Source organism: Leguminivora glycinivorella, chromosome 17 (genome assembly GCF_023078275.1).
Source record: "Leguminivora glycinivorella isolate SPB_JAAS2020 chromosome 17, LegGlyc_1.1, whole genome shotgun sequence".
NCBI classification, from domain to species: Eukaryota; Metazoa; Arthropoda; class Insecta; order Lepidoptera; family Tortricidae; genus Leguminivora; species Leguminivora glycinivorella.
The window spans coordinates 5,881,350-5,903,952 of record NC_062987.1 but is presented as its reverse complement, the minus strand read 5'-3'; the positions used below and the strand labels follow the sequence as shown (position 1 = coordinate 5,903,952).

At 39.2% G+C, this 22,603-nt stretch overlaps 1 protein-coding gene across 8 annotated transcripts in view; it reads right to left on the bottom strand.

Moving 5' to 3' along the window:
* The window catches only part of LOC125235191 (glycogen synthase kinase-3 beta), a 97,984-nt gene that overhangs the window by 26,397 nt on the left and 48,984 nt on the right, over positions 1–22,603 (bottom strand). The window contains exon 1 of one of the 8 annotated variants that reach the window (XM_048141661.1): positions 4,154–4,171. The exons of the other annotated variants lie outside the window; for them this stretch is intronic. Coding sequence (XP_047997618.1) covers positions 4,154–4,166 — 13 coding nt within the window. The 5' untranslated portion in view covers positions 4,167–4,171. Of the gene's footprint in view, positions 1–4,153; positions 4,172–22,603 lie in introns of those variants that run through there. 8 annotated transcript variants of the gene reach the window in all.

Sequence of the window (22,603 nt, the reverse complement as noted above, 5' to 3'; positions counted from 1 at the left end):
TTATAATTGTTTTTGTGGAAAATATTGCCCACGATACGAGAATGCTATCATGAAATTGGGCAAGAAGCTGCAACATGACAAATAAGTACAACATGTGTCGACAACAAAAATGATAACAAGAAGCAAAGCACGAGCTCTACCAGCGTCACTACTAACAAACGCACGCCCACCACCCTCGCCCGCCTCGTCCGTCTCCTCGCAACCGCCGTCGAGCGACCAGTTCGCCACCGCCGCGGCTGACACCAGCGAGTCGAGCGACGAGAGCGGGCCGCCGCCGCCGCCGCCACGACCACCAGCGCGACGAGGGCGGCCACCGCTGCCGGCACGCTTGGGGCCTGCGGGACATCCTGCCCCGCCCACGGCTCCCGCTGCCGGTGGTGTAGTGCGTCGCATGAAATGGACTCCAGAAATAAATGAGAACGTCATGCGCGCCTACTACGGGGCTACAGAGGGGGGAACACGACTGTCCGCGTATCGTTCAAGGATGCTGCCTTTGTTTCAGGCACTCGATCCTACCACCACTGTGTCGGAGCAACGATTGTCGGATCAGGTGCGCGTCATTCAGTGGTCAAAGCGGTTGGATGACGCCACACTTGATCGGCTTCGCCAGGAAGCTCTCACTGCTCGCGCGGACCCCGCCTCGGGGCGGGATTTGCCCGCCATGTCGCCGGACCCGGTGCCCGAACCCGACCTGGCACCGGAGGCGCCGCGGGTTGATTCCGGTAACGACGGCGGGGACTTCGCGAGTCAGAGCGTGAGTGAGCCTGCTAATGAGCAACTGAGGAGGTCTTTGGAAGAGGCGATTACGCAGTATCGCTCCACAAACAATCCTAGGCCACGATTACCACGTCTGCCCATGAATAGACGCAATCTAGCGTTAATGGGAGCCTTAAACGCTTTACTAGAGCCATTTATACGGACTAGTAAAGATCTAGATGATACACACTCGATCATGTACTGCGGAGCCATCGCGGCGTGCCGTGTTGCTCGAGTCAAGTTTCCGGACGCTGACCGTGCACCTAGGACCGTCGGAGGTGTCCCTGCATGGCAAGTACGGATCGAGCGTCGTATCAACTCGTTTAGGACTCTCATTGCAAAGCTGATCTGCTTCAGAGGGGGTAATAATCGCCCCCGAGTAATGCGCTTTGTGAACCAGGCGTTCGCGGGGACGGACATCAGGCCCCGCGACTATTTAGCCAATGTCACAGAGCGCATCGACTTCCTGAAGCAGAAAGTCTATGCATGGGCAAGCCGTATTCGCCGCTACAGAAAGCGTGTGGACCGATTCCAGCAGAATCGTCTTTTTCAAAGCGACCAAAGGAAAGTATACCGAAGGTGGGAGGAAACCGACCCTCGTGTGTCTGACGTGCGGCTGCCGGATGCTACTGCCATGTCTGATTTCTGGCGTAGCATCTGGTCGGTGCCCGTCGAACACACGGAGGGTGAGTGGATGACCGTTGTCGAACGCGAGTGCGAGAGCATCGAGCCTATGGGGGCTATCACCATCAGCCCCGACGACGTAAGTTGTGCTACCCGTACGGCCCAGAACTGGAAAAGTCCTGGACCGGACGGATTGCACAACTTCTGGCTAAAATGGTTTCGATGCTCGCACTCGCGTTTGGCAACGCAATTTCAACAAGCCCTCGATCTTGGTTCTCTCCCACCTTCCCTAACAACTGGTGTTACTTTCCTGCTCTATAAGTCCGGTAGTACCACGGAAGCAAAAAACTACAGACCCATCACGTGCTTGCCTACACTTTACAAGCTCCTTACATCCATTTTGAGAGCAAAAATTAACGCGCATATTGTCGCTAACAACATTCTGGCTCCCGCTCAAAATGGATGTAGGGTTGGGTCCCGTGGTACTAAAGAGCTCCTCCTCATAGACATGACCATCTGCCAACAAGTTCGGCGGAACAAGGGGGCCATTTCGGCCGCTTGGATTGACTATAAGAAGGCCTATGATTCGGTGCCTCATTCATGGCTGAGAAGGGTATTGGAGCTGTATAAACTTGATGCAGCTTTAATATCCTTCCTGGCTGCATGTATGAGGCAGTGGACCACAGTCCTTCGTCAACCAGGAGGCAGGGATGGCCCCCTGGCCCGCAGGACTTCATAAGATTGAGCGAGGAATATTCCAGGGTGACAGTTTGAGTCCATTATGGTTCTGCCTAGCTCTGAATCCCCTCAGCACGCTGCTGAAGGATTCTGGGCTAGGTTGCCGGCTTCGGAGAGAGGGTGAAGTCATCTCTCACCTTCTGTACATGGACGATCTCAAACTATTTGCACCGAACACCCAAGACCTGATGGTGCTATTGAAAACCACAGAAGTTTTCAGTACCGCCATCAGAATGGAGTTTGGTGTCGATAAGTGTGCGGTCATGCATGTACAGCGGGGGGAGGTTGTAAATTCAGAAAATTTACAACTTTCTGAGACGATGTCGTTCAGATCTATCTCTGAATCAGAAACCTATAAGTACCTTGGTATGTCACAGTCGTTGGGTATTGAGGATGTTGGCATTAGACGGTCGGTGAAGGAGCGCTTTTTCAGTCGGCTGACAAAAGTCCTTAACAGTCTTTTGTCAGGACTCAGGAGGCAACAAAGTGCGCGCCTTTAACGCCTGGGTAATGCCTCTACTCACATACTCCTTTGGCATACTACGGTGGACCCAGACTGAGCTGGACGCCCTGGATCGGAGGGTCCGCTCACTGCTTACCACACACCGTATGTTACACCCGCGCTCGTCTGTTATGAGATTGTACATCCCACGGAAGTGCGGAGGTCGAGGCTTCCTAAACGCCAAAAATCTCCACAACCGTGAGGTGTACAATCTCAGGAATTACTTCCTTAACAACGAGTGTGGGATGCATCGTGATGTGGTGGCAGTGGACGGAAACCTCACGCCGCTCTCCTTGGCGAAACAGAACTGGCGCAAACCTGTGGTACTAAGTACTGCGGACCGCAAGGCGGTATGGGAGAGCAAGCAGCTACACGGGCGGTTCTACAAGGCCCTCACGGGATCCGACGTAGATTTGCTCGCATCGGTGAACTGGTTACGATTTGGGGACCTCTTCGGAGAAACCGAGGGTTTTGCCTGTGCAATTGCGGACGAAGTTATGATGACGAACAACTACCGGAAATATATCCTGAAGGACGGTACGGTCGACATTTGTCGGGCATGCCGCCGTCCCGGAGAGTCACTCAGGCATATCATTTCCGGTTGTTCTCATCTAGCTAACGGCGAGTACTTGCACAGACATAATCTCGTAGCCAGGATTATTCACCAGCAACTTGCTCTTCAATACGGCCTTGTGGACCGCGAAGTACCGTATTACAAGTACTTACCTGCGCCAGTTCTCGAAAATGGTCGTGCCACGCTCTATTGGGATCGATCTATTATCACTGACAGGACTATTGTAGCCAATAAGCCTGACATTGTGATAATAGATCGACTGCAACGCCGGGCCGTGCTCGTTGACATCACCATCCCCCATGATGAGAATCTCGTGAAAGCCGAGAAGGACAAGTCCAGTAAGTACCTAGACTTGGCTCACGAGATAACCGCCATGTGGGATGTTGATTCAACGATCATTGTTCCGATAGTCGTTTCAGCGAACGGTCTCATAGCGAAGAGTCTCGACCACCATCTTAAGAGACTCTCGCTAGGTGGATGGATCAAGGGCCAGATGCAGAGGGCGGTGATCTTGGACACGGCGCGGATAGTCCGACGGTTCCTCTCTCTGCAGCCCTAACCACCGGCAGCTTGGGCCCTGCCCCGCTGCTGGCGGCACCCTAGGTTAGGTTTTTTATAATGTGTTTATATGTTTTATATTGTTTTGTAAGTGTTATTTTTATTTTACTTTTATACTCATATTGTACAAAACCTAACTTAAGAAGGAAGATAAATAAAGATTATAAATTATAATACTACTGAATAATGAATGACATGTAATATGAATGATATTATTAATAAATGAATATGAATATGAATATAATATATCTCCATTAGAAGATATCATTGATTTACACGATGCTCATCAATTCATCATATATCAACATTACGAAACACATCGATTACCTAGACTTGTAATTTTAACTGTTCAATTATCATTAAGTATACCTAAATGATTTTCGTTATACTTAAAAACTCACCTATTGACTCCATTATACCAGAATAATTTATCTTAGGCATGGCTCGAGCCCATGTATTATACATCATTTTTACACGTGATTGTTTTTAACCACGATTTTAAATTTTTATATAAAAATATGTAAAATTGTAAATAATTGTAAAAAAGGTAACCATCGAGAGTAAATGTCATTCTTGATGGTCCGATAAAAAATATGTGTCAATACGACTGACACTAAATTTTCAAAGAAAAAAATACTTATCTACAATAACTAATAAAACATTTTCGTCGTCACAGTAAGCAGTAAAAGAAGGAAATGTGTAAACACTTAAACCGAATTTATAAAGGCTTGTAAAAATGTCAGACCAGTTAGACAAAAAGGCCTATTCCTAATTCCTAGTGCAACGATTGGATAAAATGTTTATATAATTAAACTGTCTATGTGACACTTTAGCGGTAAAATTTAGGGCGTTATTTACAACCAAATGAAGTAGGTACATCAATATTAGTAACGTCATAAAATAACGTTGGCTCCCTTGCTTGTTGATTTCATGTCGAGCTGCCATATAACCAGTAGCGTCTCAGGTCAATTGATATTATCTTAAGATAACATCTTATGATAAGTCAGGTTTCATACGGGTCCGTCAGCGTCAGTCGCCTATGTCCGAGGCCTATAAGCATCATGTATGTAAGTATAGCAGATCGGACCAAAGTAATTACGTAAATAAAGATGCGCTGCATACGCATTGTTCTACTCGCACTACAAAGGGATCTAACTACGAATCTGATCGCGTTGACAATTCCGCAACTCACTTCCTATAACTCATATTACATTACTAAATGCCTATATTATTTGCAAATGCGTTACATTCTTGTATTTATATCTTGGCCTCCAAACCATAACAATATTTTTGTTCTCGGTTATTTTATATTATAAACAGGAAACTTGTGGGAAGCATAAAAAATTAGGTTTTTCCTTGTGCACCTGCGCGAAAGCGGTAAATTTTGTTGTTTCCGTACCGTATCCTGACCTAAATTTGGACTGAAATTATGTGCGTTCGAAATTAATCGAGATCAGGTATCGTTCTGATATTGCCATTTTCAAACCAGTAGAGGGATGTGAGTTTTAGCCTTACAAAACAATCAAATACCACAACACAGGTCACATATTATAATGACCTAAATAAACTGCCTGACACGGATATAATCAATCACGTTACTAGTTAAATAAAAAACTGAATAATAAAGAACTCAAAACAAAGTATATAACAAAAACTCAATCGTCCAGCAACATAATGAAGGCAGTAAAAATAATATCCAAGTCGGACGCAACACAGAGCATGAAACATAATAAGAACTCAAAGACATGCGATCAAACATGAATGACCGCTCATAAGTATGCACAAAACTGAAGTAGGTACGGTTCATTCCTTTGAATCTGTAATACAAAGACTGTTGACATTTATACTAAATAAGACCGTTGTTATGGTAATGTTTCCGACCATTTTTTAAGTGTTTAACTCAGCACGCGTAACAGACGCGTTACATAACCATTACAAGTTGATAAGTTATGTACATTACAGGAGTGATAGAAAAAAAAATTACGAGTTACAAGATGGACTATTTTAAGAGACAATAAAAGTGACAGCTAGTAACTGCAATCACTGAAAGCATATTTATGTAAGTAAACGACCTGTAATGAAAATAAAATATGGGTCATTCTAAGTTAAGAGGTACTTTCGACGAAAATATTTTTTTTTCAAGACACACTTCATAATAACATATTTAAGAAACTAAATGTTACACTCAAAATTATTACAGAAAAAGAAGTCCGCGCTGTCACTCCATACAATCCTCCTCTTAACACACAATAAATCTTAATACATTGGCCACTCCCTGCACTTGCTCAGCCCTGATGTGAACGCAGCCCGTTGGGTGAAAAAGATATAAAATTTTAGTCCTTAAGTTGATAATATTTTGTTAGTAAGAGACCAGTTTATAGCCATACGATTAAATAAATAAATACCTACATGGAATGTCTGCGCGATTAATCTATGATTGACATGACAAAATGGCGGCGATAGCTTCTTAAATGACGTTATATCAAAATGGCTTGTCTACTAACCGATGAAATATGACAACGTCACTTTTATTCGGTTTATTTGTCTCAAAAGAAATATTACATTTCACTTATTCGATTTTCTCGTATGGTATAAAAAGTATCTTATTATGTGCGTTCCCATTGAGGGTCCACGTTAGAATTTCGAGATTTTGAATGTGTCAGTCTTTAGTAAAAGTTCTCAAACGATTGTAAATTCAACCAATAATTTGTAAAAGTAGGTACTCAAAAGTTACATTCGGTTAAAGGTGGACCCTCAGTCGTGCATGTCAGGTATCCATATTTCATAATCCACTTCAAATTTACAACTTCTGTAAATGACTATTCTTAGTAAAAGATTTGTAAAACTAATTTCATTAATTGTGACTCCTTTCTGCTAACTCAATACGAAAAAATGGCATGTAGAATGTGGTCCCTCAATCGATCGCGATAAGTTCACATTAAGAGAGAACAATAGTATTATTTAAAATATAGGAGTGACTGAAAGTTAGTAAAAGTACTCGAATCATTGTAAATTCAAGCTTTAGTTTGTAAAAGATGCCATTTAAAAGTTTCGATTGATTAAAGGTGGTCCCTCAATTGAAACGTTTGTCAGAAAAATAAATCAATTTACGTAACAATTGGTTGTTAAATAGACAATTGCTATAGTCTACTCGTTAGTAAAAAATATTTACTAACTGGAAAAATCACCAACTATCATCATGGTGGAGAAGGGGGAGGGGTGGGGTTGAAACATATTACTTTTTTTGTTTCTCTGTGCTACAGTCACCGTCATAAAGGAGTGATGAGATTTCTATACCTAGTCGCTATAGATCGTTCGACAATTTTGTATGACATTTCAAAGAGTATATGACAAGGTACAGAAATCATCACTTATTTATGCCGGTGACTGTACACTGTATGGATAGTAGTGGTAAACGGTAGTAAACAAAAATCATATTTCGGCGCTATTATTTTAGGGTTCCGTACCTCAAACAGGAAAAAGGAATTATTGGATCACTCGTGCCTCTGTCTGTCCGTCTGTCACAGCCAATTTTCTCTAAAACTACTGAACCGATTTACTGTAATTTTGCATACATATGTTGTTCCTTTGACCCAAAGACGAATATCATCATCTTCCTTGCGTTATCCCGGCATTTGCCACGGCTTATGGGATCCTGGGGTCCGCTTTGTCAACTAATCCCAAGGTTTGTACTAAATAGAGTAGAGATATTGTATTAAATTTTTAGTCAAGTAAGATAAGATTTTTAGGCCAGTAAGTAAGATTTCATTATTATTGTCAGCCAGTTTAAAATAGGCCAAAAATGTAATATGACGTGATTAATGAACGCCCCTTAACTACAGGGTAACCAGAACCACACTTCAGGACTTGAATTATCTCCTGGTCAGGACCTTGGACCTCATCTAGATCGATGCTGCTCGTTAGCCCAAATCTAATGAGCCCAAACATGTGGAGTTACGATGAGTAGAATAGCAGTTCTGTTGACCATCTCCTGACTCCATCACGACACGTTGGAACTCATTTAGATCGATGCTGCTTGTCAGCCCAAATCTAATGAGCCCAAATATGGTGAAGTTATGATGAGTAGAATTAGAATAGCAGTTCTGTTGACCATCTCCTGACTCCATCACGACACGTTGGAACTCATTTAGATCGATGCTGCTCGTCAGCCCAAATCTAGTGAGCCCAAATATGGTGGAGTTATGATGAGTAGAATAGCAGTTCTGTTGACCATCTCCTGACTCCATCATGAGATCCTGGACCTCATCTAGATCAATTCTGCTCGTCAGCCCAAATCTAATGAGCCCAAACATGGTGGAGTTATAATGAGTAGAATAGCACTTCTGTTGACCATCTCCTGACTCCATCATGAGACCTGGAACCTCATCTAGATCGATTCTGCTCGTCAGCCCAAATCTAATGAGCCGAAACATGGTGGAGTTATGATGATTAGAATAGCAGTTCTGTTGACCATCTTCTGACTCCATCATGAAACCTTGAACCTCATCTAGATCGATTCTGCTCGTCAGCCCAAATCCAATGAGCCCAAACATGGTGGAGTTATGATGAGTAAAATAGCAGTTCTGTTGACCATCTCCTGACTCCATCATGAGACCTTGGACCTCATCTAGATCGATTCTGCTCGTCATCCCAAATCCAATGAGCCCAAACATGGTGGAGTTCCGATGAGTAGAATAGCAGTTCTGTTGACCATCTCCTGACTCCATCATGAGACCTTGGACCTCATCTAAATCGATTCTGCTCGTCAGCCCAAATCTAATGAGCCCAATCATGGTGGAGTTAGGATGAGTAGAATAGCAGTTCTGTTGACCATCTCCTGACTCCATCATGAGACCTTGGACCTCATCTAGATCGATTCTGCTCGTCAGCCCAAATCCAATGAGCCCAAACACGGCGGAGTTATGATGAGTAGAGTAGCAGTTCTGTTGACCATCTCCTGACTCCATCATGAGAACCAGAACCTCGTCCTGGTCCCGAAATATAGTAAAAATTCAAACTCTCATCAGATTTCAAGTAAAAAATGAAATCCATATAACCATCTGAAATGCAAATCGATTTCTAAAATTGCATGTATAAAAATCAGGCGGACCGTATGCTTGTTTGCCACCGACAGGATCAAGATTTGTTTAGTCGCAGTATACAGCATTTCTCGGAACTATCTAGCTGCTTACGAAAGCAAGGAGCGCCGGACGATCGAACGCAGGTCCGTTGTCTACGACCGCTCGGCGCAGACTGAGCGGGCCCGTGTCAGCAGTGTATTTTATTCGAATTTTAGGTGCTTTAAAAAAATGTCTATCGACAGAAAGGTATGTCCTATATGTATGATTTTTTTTTATTATGTCAACAAGAAGTTCTAGTTTAGGATATTTTTGTTTAAGAGTTACAATATACGCAGGAACCGCAGGAAAAATACATAATGTAAACCTCTTTTTATCGAAAAAATGGGGAAGACACGGAAGGTTATTTATCCTCCATTTCAAATAAATCTTAAAATGTCAAACGTTGATTACCTCGTATAGGATACAGTCAAGTGCAAAAATACGTATCGATTTTATCCGCTCAAAAATATGTACCGAGACCTTATTCCGCCGACATAAAGTGCTATGGGACATATTTTTGATAAGTTGTACGCACCCATATTTTTACACTTAACTGTACAATAAATAGGATTGTGATTCATTCACTCAATGATTGTAGAATTATTCTTTTCCCTTCACTAGCTCGGCAACACGCGTTTTGTACTTTAATACCAGCGGGTAAAAACGCATTTTATCCACTAGTGGGTAAAGTAATTTGACCTTGAATAAAGTCAAATTAACAGCTTTAAAATTGATAAAAGCAGGTGAATCTTGTAATATAGATGATTTAACCACCTGTGGAAGTACTGGAAGCAGGGATAAAATTTGTTTTGCGTTGTAGTTTCCTCGCTATAGTGAGGGGAAAAGTTTTGTGTTACACTCGGGTGCAAACGTATTTTACTTCTCGTGTGTTAAAAAACTCGCAAGTTCAGGATTCTATTCTCGCTTCGCTCGTGGTTCAATTATAGAATCCTTTCACTTGCTCGTTTTTCAATTCCACACTCGGCGTTAAAATACAACTTTGCCCCCTTGTATAACAAATAACTATTAACGATGCTCGCGCTTTGCGCGTGACAATTTCTAATTAATTAACTACATATTAATTAGAAAGTTAATAAATAGTTAAAGAGAGTTAATAAATAGTATTTGGCGGAATGTGTTCCTTTTTCATAGCCTAATTACTAAGAATAGACCTACACTACACATACACCAGGAAATCCCCCCCTACGTATGCATGCTTTATTTATCATTTATCTCGAGTTAAACGTAACCATATTACGCCTGTTGGCCCTGTTGTGCCTACGACTGCAGTAGGTATAATTAAATGTTTAGAATATTTAGATCGATTGCTTTTTTCAGTGTGCTATTTGTTTTGATAAGTGCTTTTTACCGCAGAGCACAGATAACGTGTATAATACATATTTATGATACTGAGTTACTGACTGTCCGGGTGATCAATTGATCATAGATAGGTACATTATAGCATATCACGGTAATGTAAGTATTTTTATCCTAATTATATTCAAGTAGTTTTTTTGCGTGGGACTGAAATGTATTCTGGAAGACAGACTATTGAGATTTATGAAAAATTTTCCGGTAAATGAGGTTTATTAAAAAAAAAATAGAGCTATTAGGGAATTGTTTAGCTTTCGCAAAGAAGAGAATCAATCATATCATGTCATGGCATTTTTCGTTCCGATATGTCTCGTAAATGCTGATTGATTGATAAGAATGATATTATTTGCTAAGTCTAACTCTTATAGCCCCGTATTTTGTACAATGTTGACTTTAACTAACAGAAGTAACAGATCAGCAAGATTTGTATTTAGAATATACACTGTGATCAAGTATTAATACGCAGGTAAAATTCGCATTCAGAAAACGAGTAGAATTGCAAAATTGCGGAGTTTACCTGACTTTGTGAGTAGGTAAGATTCCCATAGAATAGTATATGTAAGTACACTACACGTAGTCGTAGAAGTCAGGAGCGGGGTGCGCCCAGGGCAACACCTAAATAAATTACGATCGACCAATAAACTCGGAAGTTACCTTGCAGGCTAATCGATTGAAGGATGGACTCTTAGACATTGACTTTAGAGGTAAACTTTAGTTAATGCAAAATACTAGATAAATATTTATATAGGTACTGTCATGTTTTTGGGGCTAGCAACTAGCAAGTTGGTCACGTCGGCGTCTTTATCGTCATAAATGAAATTTAACCGATAAGGGTACCGTTAAATTCGATAATGGTATTGTTGCCGAATGTCTTTCTCCATTGATTCATCTAGGTACCACCTATCTATTACCTACTAGATACAACAAGACACCTAGAGACGGAGAGGAGAGGTTTGACAGAGAGTACTGACACAGATTGAAATAAGACAGTGTCGATATCGTATGCAAAGGTTTACCTCCTCCAACACACGACGTTGCACACGAGTCACACGAGGATACTCGCTAGAGTCTGCGAGATATACTGCTATCGAGCAAACGTTTACGCTAGCGAGTATCGTCGTTAGTAGGGTTTGCTCCCGGGAAATACCGGTACCGAAAGTACCGGGAATTCCCGGTATTTTTGGCCAAGCAAAGAACCGGGAAATCAACTTGGAAAATCCCGGTACTTTCGGTACTTTCGGGAAATATTTTTAGTGACATTTTTTGCTACAAAATGTATTTATTTCTGTTCATATTATTTAAACAGTTAAAAAATAGGCGTAGGTACAGCAACACGCGCTTAATCACTATTTAATAGCTTGTGGCAGTGGCAGCCTGGAAGCAGTAGCCACCGCGATACCCTAGCTAGCCCCACTAGTCAGTTCAGTAGTCGAGTTTTGTATCTTTGGTGAAGGTTTGTTATATTAATTTGTGTATTTTTTTCTCTCAATCTCCTTTCACTCATTTCTCTGCATGTTATAAAACTGTGTTCGCGAATTTTGCGATAGACTCAAAAACTACTAAACGGATATTTATGCGTTTTTCACCTATGTATGAATAGAGTGATTCTTGAGGAATGTTTAAGGTATTCTTATTATAAATTGATTATTAAAACATGACTGTGTGTATATATGTGCTAAAAGTCGGTAAAAATCACGCTGCTTAAGAGCTTCAATCAAAAACCCTGCCCGTACGTACCGATCGACTTATAACAAAATAATGTATGGTGGAATTGTCGCTCTGATGCATAAATGTAGGTCTAGAAAAAAAGTCGGCAATGGCTTATGTCTAACTTTTAATGATAATAAATGCTATAAACATGCTTAACTTTAAAAACATGTTTACATATAATGTGATATTACGGTCTTCCATATAAATTTCCAAAAATAGACTAATTTTCTCGAGAACGATCCCTCTGACTAGCAAAAAAATAGTGCACCATCTCAAATGTTTTGTTTCCTTTAGTTTACATTCTTTGATTCAAATTACATGTTTGGGGAATTTTGTGAGGTTTTACTGCCGGTCTATAATCAATTATTATATTTCTTTAATAGTATTTGTCTTATTTCTTTTACTAAGCGATTAAACATCTCCCAGTAATGGCAGATCGCTTAATCGGAGCAACGGTAACCATTGGTGCTTATGGTTGCCAGATAGTCCGGTTTAGGCGGAATTCTTCACGATTTTTAGGGTTCCGTAGTCAACTAGGAACCCTTATAGTTTCGCCATGTCTGTCTGTCCGTCCGTCCGTCCGTCCGTCCGTCCGTCCGTCCGTCCGCGGATAATCTCAGTAACCGTAAGCACTAGAAAGCTGAAATTTGGTACCAATGTGTATATCAATCACGCCAACAAAGTGCAAAAATAAAAAGTGGAAAAAAATGTTTTATTAGGGTACCCCCCCTACATGTAAAGTGGGGGCTGATATTTTTTTTTCATTCCAACCCCAACGTGTGATATATTGTTGGATAGGTATTTAAAAATGAATAAGGGTTTACTAAGATCGTTTTTGATAATATTAATATTTTCGGAAATAATCGCTCCTAAAAGAAAAAAAAGTGCGTCCCCCCCCTCTAACTTTTGAACCATATGTTTAAAAAATATTAAAAAAATCACAAAAGTAGATCTTTATAAAAACTTTCTAGGAAAATTGTTTTGAACTTGATAGGTTCAGTAGTTTTTGAGAAAAATACGAAAAACTACGGAACCCTACACTGAGCGTGGTCCGACACGCTCTTGGCCGGTTTTTTGTTGTTGTTGCACGGTATAATCTCACTATGAAAATAACTATGAAATAAAATACGGAACCCTAAAAAGGCAGATAAAATAATACGCCGAGCGAAGCCGGTGCGGTTCGGTTATGGTAATATAATAATAAAAGATGTAAAATGCCAAAAAATATGTTGTTTTATTTGAAAAAGCGAAAAAATTTGACCAGTCCCGAAAGTACCGAAAATCCCGGGAAATCCCGGTTCCATATTGCTTCGGTACCGAAAATCCCGGTTCTTTAAAACAGTACCGGTACTGCAATCCCTAGTCGTTAGTAACTCATGGTAAGCGTCCAGTTACATTTGAAACGGATCTCCGATATCCGGCCAAACCATTATCCGTTGCATCTCTATAGTTAGCAGCGTCAATAGTACAAGTTTAGTACTATACTTGGTCGACCAGCAATGTACAACGTTTTTAATCAATCATACCCGCCGTAAAACACCTCAAGGCACCACGCCCTTAGAAACCCTTGTTGACACAGGCCAGCTATGCACAACACTCCCTTGTTTATCACATCATTCATTTACTTTTATAGCAACGCTCGTTAATATTCTCAATAAAGGTTATATCTCAAATTGGCAGCAAATTTAATTGTATTTTAATCGTGATGCATTGGAAATGTTTAATGACGCGATATTTGCAACAAAATATTTATTTATTATCCGTTAAATAACGACCAGTCACCAGTGTGACGATGACGACCAGTCTACTCGTAGCCTAGTGGATAGTGACCTGCTATGCTGACGGTCCTGATGGGTTCAAATCCTAGTAATGGCATTCATTTATTTGTGCTGTCATGAGATGAGCACAGATATTTGTTCCTGAGTCATGGATATTTTCCATCTATATAAGTATTTGCATATTATAATATTATACATATTGTTGGCTGATGTATTGGGTATATACCCACAACGTGTGTACTGTACACATACGCTAAGAACGACCGCAAGAAAGTCTCTTTCAATTAAAACTACGATTTAAACCGCACAGATAGAAATTGGCATTATGCTAATAGTCTAATAACCTTTTTTGTGTGATAAAACTAGCTTAATCCTGTAGAATGTAGATTTATGAATTTATTGTTACACTTTTGCTGATAAAATTGTAAATGTAATCCAATTGCACATGTTAGCGTGTACCGAGATCACATGTTAGTAATAGTTGGAAAGTGAAGACGAAGTTTCGGTAGATTGCACTTCGAAGTAGGCGCAGCTGACAGAAGGAAACTAGGAAAATGTCACGTGTGGTGTGAATAATGTAAAAGGTATACTTCCATAAATACTAGTTAGAGACTTAAAGCCGATTCTGGTGAGTGGAACTGGGCTGAACATGCCTGTCGGATGAATGATAACAGATGGGCCAAAATAACCACCCTAGCTGGATTCCTCACCACCCCGTGCAGCCGTGGCAGATGCAGATCGAGAAAGAGGTAGCGCGATGACTTGAATGCGTTGCAGTGGGACTGGCAGGATCGTGCTCAGCACAGGGAGGATTGGAAAGGGAGCTGAAATTCATTTGCCCAGTGGGACACAAAATATGGTCATTAAAAAAAACATATCCAACCAAGTCCACCAACACCCAATAGAAATAAAATATCAAGGGAGTGTTTAAATAAAATGAATGGTTTTTCTGTCATGGTATGACAGAATAAATTTCGTTAAAATATTCTTATCAAAGTTAATTCTAATATAAGATTTGTTTGTATTTTACTGCAGCCTCTAATGTACAAAGGGTCCCCTATCAAAGAGATTTACGGGGTGACTCGTGCCATTTTCTTCTATACGGTAAAATCATTCTCTCTAAATTGGTTAATTGTGCTGGCTGATATATAGAGCGTTATTTCTAATGTAATGATTGTGTTAATATTATGAGTTGGTAGCAAGAATCTTTATTTGGAATGGAGCATCCCAGAGGCCAGACATACTCGATATTTCAAGTGACTCCTCTTATTGAACACTCAACAATAATAAACTCAATAGGAATCGAATTTAAGCAAAACATATCTTATTTATTCAGCAACAAGGCGTTTTCTAATTGTAATTTACGCCCAGTAAGGTGGTACGGTACGTTGAAAACAACAAACGAAGTACCTTTTTTCCGAGAACAAAATTAACTTCACACTCTAATCTAACCCCCGGTATAATTACAGTGATTGCCAATTCACATGACTACGATCCATCACATCGCATTTTCTCAAATGGCTTTTTCATAAATATGAACAAGCGGTTTCAACTACCAGTAATCAAAGCACTTGTTTGGCACAATAAACAAAAAGGCGTTATAATTTTGACCCAATTGTTGAAATAGGGAGGAGTACAAACATACGTTTTCGTATATATTTTGATATGATATTGAAAAAAATATTTTTAAATCTTATACTATTAAACGAGCAATTCTTGTATATTTATTTATTTATTTATTTATCTATTTATTTATTTATACCGACGATCTCGGATACCGCTCTAACGATTTCGCTGAAATTTGTTATGTGGGGGTTTTCGTGGGTGAAAAATCGATCTAACATATCCTTAGGTCCCGGAAAACGCGAATTTTCGAGTTTTCACGCGTTTTTCTTCGCGCGCCATCTCGTGTGGAGTAGTTGTATTGTTGAGACAGAAGTCTTTCGGTCGATGTAAGTATTATTTACTTCAAAGACTAGATGGCGACACTGGTCGAGGCTAACACGAATAGAAAAATACACTCTGAGCTTTTGTGACGAAACGCGCGCACAGTGTGGGATGAGACCTCATTTTTGACCATGGTCTTTTTATTGTAAAAACCGGTAGCCTAGACCAAAACAATGCTACGACTAAAATTCCCGAATGTCAAATATGACTAGTTAACGAGAAATTATTTTTTGAAATTTAGGGTAAATGTACCCGAAAATTGACTAAAACTCAAAATATCCTGAGAACGGTATCGATTATCAAAAAACACTTTTAAGAGAACTTATAGAACTACCAATATACTATCGTATGGAATAATCAGCACGGTAATAGCATCATTCATATCGGTATTAGAACCAAATTAGTAATTTTCGATTTTGAGGTCGTTTTTTCCTCGAAAGTTCCTAGCAGTATATTAGCTATTACAGTTCAGTAAATACATTGCTTTTAGGTACATTGTTGCCAACCTTAGAATGTTAAAGCGGGGCATTCGCAGAAGACTCGTTCGTTTTCTGCTGCGATCATTGGCGACGCGTCGAATCGCATTCAAATGTATGAGAACTCGATTCAACTCGACTCGATTCGTCTTTGGCCAGGCTTCAAAGAACCATGTACCATAGACAGTTTTATTTTCATGTTTGCACTCAAACTGCATATTCGAAATGGTAGGTGGTCCACTAGATAACTAAGATGACTGAAAGTAGGTATTTATTGAATTTATAATTTTCTTTCAAAGTAATAGAAAAAGTTTTTGCAACGGTGTTTAAGCAATTCCAATAGGATCTAGAAATTATGGTGTGCTCTAATTACTCTATGGGGATTTTATATGGGACGTTTAAACACACCATAATTTCTAGATCCTATGGAATTGCTTAATGCAAAAATTATAGCATATAGGGAAGCTAATCACCTTTCAGTAAAAAAATAAAAGAAATGCTAATATACAGGAACTTTCGAGAAAAAAAATCAAAATAGAAAATAACTAATTTGGTTCTAATACCGATATGAATGATGTTAGGACCGTGCTGATTATTTCATACGATAGTATATTGGTAGTTCTATAAGTTCTCTTAAAAGTGTTTTTTGATAATCGATACCGTTCTCAGGATATTTTGAGTTTTAGTCAATTTTCGGGTACATTTGCCCTAAATTTCAAAAAATAATTTCTCGTAAACTAGTCATATTTGACATTCGGGAGTTTTAGTCGTAGCATTGTTTTGGTCTAGGCTACCGGTTTTTACAATAAAAAGACCATGGTCAAAAATGAGGTCTGATCCCACACTGTGGCGCGCCATCTCGTGTGGAGTAGTTGTGTTGTTAAGACTGAGAGTTCTTTCGATTGATCGATGTAGGTGTACTGTTTATTTTCCAACTAGATGGCGACACAGGTCAAGGATACGAAACAGAACCGAGCGAAGCTCGGTCGCCCAGATATAATTTAAAATACAAGACAGGCCGGGGTTCAGGCAGACCAAAAAGGAAATGGCGGAATGACCTGGACGCATTCAGGGCAAACAGGGTCGAGTGGAGAAAACAAGGGGAGGCCTTTGCCCAGCAGTGGGACACAACAGAGGCTAACTAATTAAAAAAAATATATACAAGGTGCTCGCGAGGAACCCGCATAACTTGAACCACGCGTTTCTGAGGCAAAAAGAAAGAAAAAATGTTATATGAATTTTTAAATTTTTCGCCAAAAAATTGTTTTTTTTTTACTTTTTTGGACGTATTTTCTCATAAAAAAAATTTTTATCCATAAAGTTGGCAATTAAAATGAGTTCCTTCATTTATTTTTCTAAAAACCAAATTATTTGGAAGTTTTTCTTGTCACATTTTGACATCTATCAATGACTACTGTGGTACTGTGAGACTATGCTCCACAATTGCGCATCAGCGCCGTTAAGAAACCTTTTCTACTGAGTAACAATACGGAAATGTTTTTTTTAAATTGGCAATAACTCTGAAACTAGACGAAATCTAGAAAAGTTTATATGACACTAGCTATGATACCCGGCTTCGCTCGGGAGTTGATATGAGATTACGTGGTAGTTTAAATAAAAAAATAAACTATGACGTAAACGGTAAAAAAAATTATTGAAAACATTTTCTCATCATTTATACTACTTGTTTATAAACAACATTTTTTATTTTATTATCCGGGGTATATATTTAAAAAAATTTCGAATTTCCTACTCTTGAGCAAGCTACATATAGCTGACCGTGTGAAAAGCAGGATTCTTTGAGGTTGATGCCACAATATTTTAAAGTTTGCCCTTGCGCTTTGTTAATCGTGAAACTGAAGGCTAATTTAATTGGAAACTGCAATCTTTTAAATTGAAATGGCAATTCAGAAGAGATCAGTGGTATTCTAGGTATAAATACTGTGTGTCCTTTGCACTTTCCAGAAATAAGTTCAGCTTCAATGATATTATTCGATAACTGTTTTACGATCATCCTCGTTCCATTACATAGTTTTGGGGAGTTTAGATTTCTGAGTAGTATGATTGGAGATCCAACTTTCAGACGAAGGCAGTGTAATGGCATTCCTGGTACTTGTAAAGAGTTTAGAAATTCAGTAGGGAAGTTGACACTTTCTTCAATGGATACCATCGTGTCGATTGATTTATATATTTTCTCTTCACCAGGTATATTCTTTAGAATATTAAAATTGATATCGTCAACAATATTATTTTTAGTGGCCAAAATCGCTCTTTGAAATAACCACTTTACGTTGGTATAGTTCTGAATAATATTTGGATAAATTTTGTCGATTAGTTCGTTTTCAGTGGTGGCTACGTTACAGAAATCACTATTGAGTTCTATGAGGCCGCTCGTTTGATCAGTAGGATATGTACCTTCGCCTATTTGTAAAAGTATTTTAGCAAAACATGCTGTTGTTTCATCTTTTGATAATTCAACTCTCATGTTTTTTGTTAATTGCAGTATTTGTACTTGTGGCCAGAGATGTGACTTTTTTAAGCATGCATTGATCTCGTCTGCTGGTGTTGACTTGGGAATAACTGGAAGTGTTTGTCGAAAGTCTCCTGAGAGTATGAGTAGAGCTCCTCCCATTATTTCAGTTTTTTCGCAATTCTTGTAATGTTCTGTCCATGGCTTCTAGTGATTTTTTATGGGCTATGGTGCATTCATCCCAGATGATAATTTTAGCTTGTTTTAGAAGTTGACCTCGTCCAGATTTTCCTGAGATTTTACATACCGGGAATTGTTGTTCGGCTATATTCAACGGTAGTTGTAAGGCAGAATGGGCAGTTCGTCCTCCTTCCATAAGTGTGGATGCAATGCCGGATGATGCTAGTGCCAGTGCGATGTGTTTTGTAGCACGTATTTCCGCCAATAGTAGATTTAATAGAAACGTTTTACCGGTGCCTCCTGGTGCGTCCAAGTAAATAATTCCACCAGTGTTATTATTTATTCGGTTCATTATAACGTTGTAAACATTTTTTTGATTGTCATTGAGAAGTGGTTTGTTGTGAGCAATGTACTCAAGTAGTTCATTGACGTTATAGCTTTTTTCCTTTGTAATTTCGTAGTTTAGCACATTGAAAGCATTTCTTTGTGGTGTTGGCATTCCAAGTTCTACTAAGGCTTGGTTATTTATTGCTAAACATTTATCTTCTAAACGAATGAGTGTTTCATTGAATATGTCGTCATTGAATTCTATAGTCAGTTCTGGATTAGCTTGTCGGATTTGGTACAATATATCATCACTCATACTCCTTTTGAAAGAGTCCCATAGCTGTTTTGGGTTTGATGGGTTACATGTTGTTAGAATTATGGCGAATAACTCTCGAATTTGTTCAGCTGAAGCTGTGAGTGTGGCTTCTTGTAGTGTTAATTCCCAGTGGTTGTCGTTTTCCAATAATCCTAAGCGTTGACATGCTTCTCTGTACGTCTGGCATAAGTAGCCGTTAATGGTCCTGAGATCTTTGAAACTTGTTGGTCCCCGTATTTCGTGTAACAACATCCGGAGATAGAAACATTCGGCATTGTTTGGATGTACGGTGTATACTCGACCTATTGCGTTAGTTTTCATGATTTCTGGATGGCCCTCCTCTGAGATTCCTTGTTTTCTCAGTTGAAAAATTTTCTTTGTTTTGTCCCACGTATAATAAATAGGGACGTCGGCATACAGTAATGTCTTTGCGAATGCATCCGTTTGGCACAGTTGGAAAAAATCTGTTAATGTTGTGTTCTGAGGTGGTTCGCTTGCAATTTTTCTAGCCGAGTCTTTTGTGAAATAAACTCTCTGTCCATTCTCCAAATGTACTGCTAGATGTTGCACAGCTGGTTCGCGTTCATGTATGGGAAAACTAAAAATCCTCCGCGCTGCTTCGTTACTGTTGATGTATCTTCCCATTTGGTACATGAGGATCTCATCATTTTTATCATTTTGTTCACTATTTTGGACTATTTGAAATACTGCCATATCACTACCTTTGTTTACGTATTTACATATATATTTAATAGATTTTACTGAATTGCAGTATTCAACGTTTATGTGTGCTTGGAACATTTTAGAAAGGAGTGGGTTATATGGTACTACCTAGGGAATGCAATCTCGTTCTCGCGAGATCTCTTTTGTACGAGATCTCGGTCATTTTTAGCGAGATTGATCTCGGCCGAAAAATTTACGAGATCTCGCGAGATCAACGAGATTTAACTCAAGCATAAAAAGCTCGCGAAATGACTAGTCATGTTTCTTTCCCAAGCTGTAAATGATTTATATGAACTATATCATTTAACTGAACTCGTCAACTTGTTAATTCAATAGAGATCGAGAGATTCAACTCGCTTATTTCGCTCAATAATTTACCTATCTGAGTTCGGAATGACGAATGACAGATTCAGACCGTTTCGAAATAATTCGAAAGGTGTCAGCCAGACCTATTTGCGTGATTCGCCATTATGGTATTACACTTATGGCTGTGTGTATATAACCATCTATTTTACGAATTTTCGTGCACAGAGTTTTGTTGGATGTCGAGAGAGCAGAAGCCTACAACAACCTCACTACGGCTCTCGTTTGTTAGGCAACCAATAACAATTTCTATTTTACACTCAAAAAATCAAATTATTGTATTATTTTTTTTTTCTTTTTTAAATAGTTACACTACTATATATTGTAATATGTTATTATTATATATTTAACGACCGGTCTGGCCTAGCCCAGCGGGTAGTGACCCTGACTGCTACGCCGCGGGCTCGGATTTCAATCCCGGTAAGGGCATTTATTTGTGTGATGAACACAAGATATTTGTTCCTGAGTCATGGATGTTCTCTATGTATCTAAGTACTTGTATATTATGTATTCCTTTGTCTGAGTACCCACAACACAAGCTTTCTTGAGCTTACCGTGGGACTAAGTCAATCTGTGGAAAAATAATATTTATTTAATGATATTTATGTATATATTTCCGTTTTTCTTTCTATTTTGGTTTCTTATTTAACTGTCGGGTTTAAGAAGCGTATTGTATTGGTAGTCTAATATAATTAAATAATTTATTAGTAGTCAACTAGTCATAATACTCATAATTAATTGAGTAGAGTTAATGTGTTTATGTGGGTCTATTTAATGATGGTAGGGATAACCTTGATTTTTATAATGTTAAATTTTTATCCTTTCATCAATAAAGATTTTTTAAGTAGTCTCTACTGTGTACTTGTTCGCGGTTGGCATGACAACGATTTCGAAATTGGCACGCTTCTACTCATTCGTGAATTATTTTATTTTATTTTCTTACATAATAATCTATACTTTAAAGTTTTAAAAATATATTGTGAGTTGTGAGGTACTTAATTTATGTTAAACAATGTAAAATACATCAAAAAAATCTGAAAAAATAGTCAAGATAAATATTTGTTTCATAATAGCAATCATTCTTATGATTGTTATCCTTATTCATTGCTATATTGTGATTATTTACAAGAATAAACCCACAAACCGGCCAATCTCGCGAGATCTCGAAATTGGCGAGATCTCGCGAGATTGGTTTCATGAATTCCCGAGATCTCGCCTGGGCCCCAATCTCGTCGAGATTGCATTCCCTAGTACTACCCATTGATTATCTATTTCCAGTTCGTCTCTGCCTTGTATTCGTATTTTTGCTGTGAATCCACCGTTTTTCGGTGATCGTCTTCTATATTTGGGATAACCGTCATCTTCAGTTTTTGTATCGTCCAAGTATGGTTTTGGATATTTTTTTGTACATTTTCCATCACTCATGCAAGTTTAATGGTCCACATGGTCCGTGAATCATGTTTTTCACTACTATGTTGTATAGTTCTGGATCATTTTGTGGATTGGGAAATTCAGCTTGAATGATTTTGTCGATGTCCGTGGGATAAATTTTATCTTGTAGCCATATGAGATTGTGTGAATGAGGTAATCCTCGTTTTTGCCACTCTATAGTATACTCGTACATCCAGCATCTAACGGTTCCAAAGATGTGGTATTTTGTGATGACTTCAATAAATCTTATTTGTTTTTGTCGAAAAACTCGGGCTATTATGTCGTGTCGATCCATGGATGTTTGTCCGTATTTAAGTTGTTCTTTTATGTCTGGCCATGATGAGTTGCATGTAAATGTTATGAAGAGATCAGGTCGTCCATATTTTCTTATCCGTCCATATATCCGTCTTCTCCATGCAGAAATATTAAGGGATATTGAAGAGCATCATATGAACGGTGTGTCTCTGCAATGCGTTGTAGTCCTTTTCTTCTTCGTTGTACAATTATGTCGCGGCTTGTATTTTCATTGTCCACAATTACGATGGCGACTTCATCTATCTGAGGTGCATTAAATCTCCGTTCGTGTTCTCCACGTGGTCTTTTATCGGCTCGAATAACAATTTTATAGTCATCAGA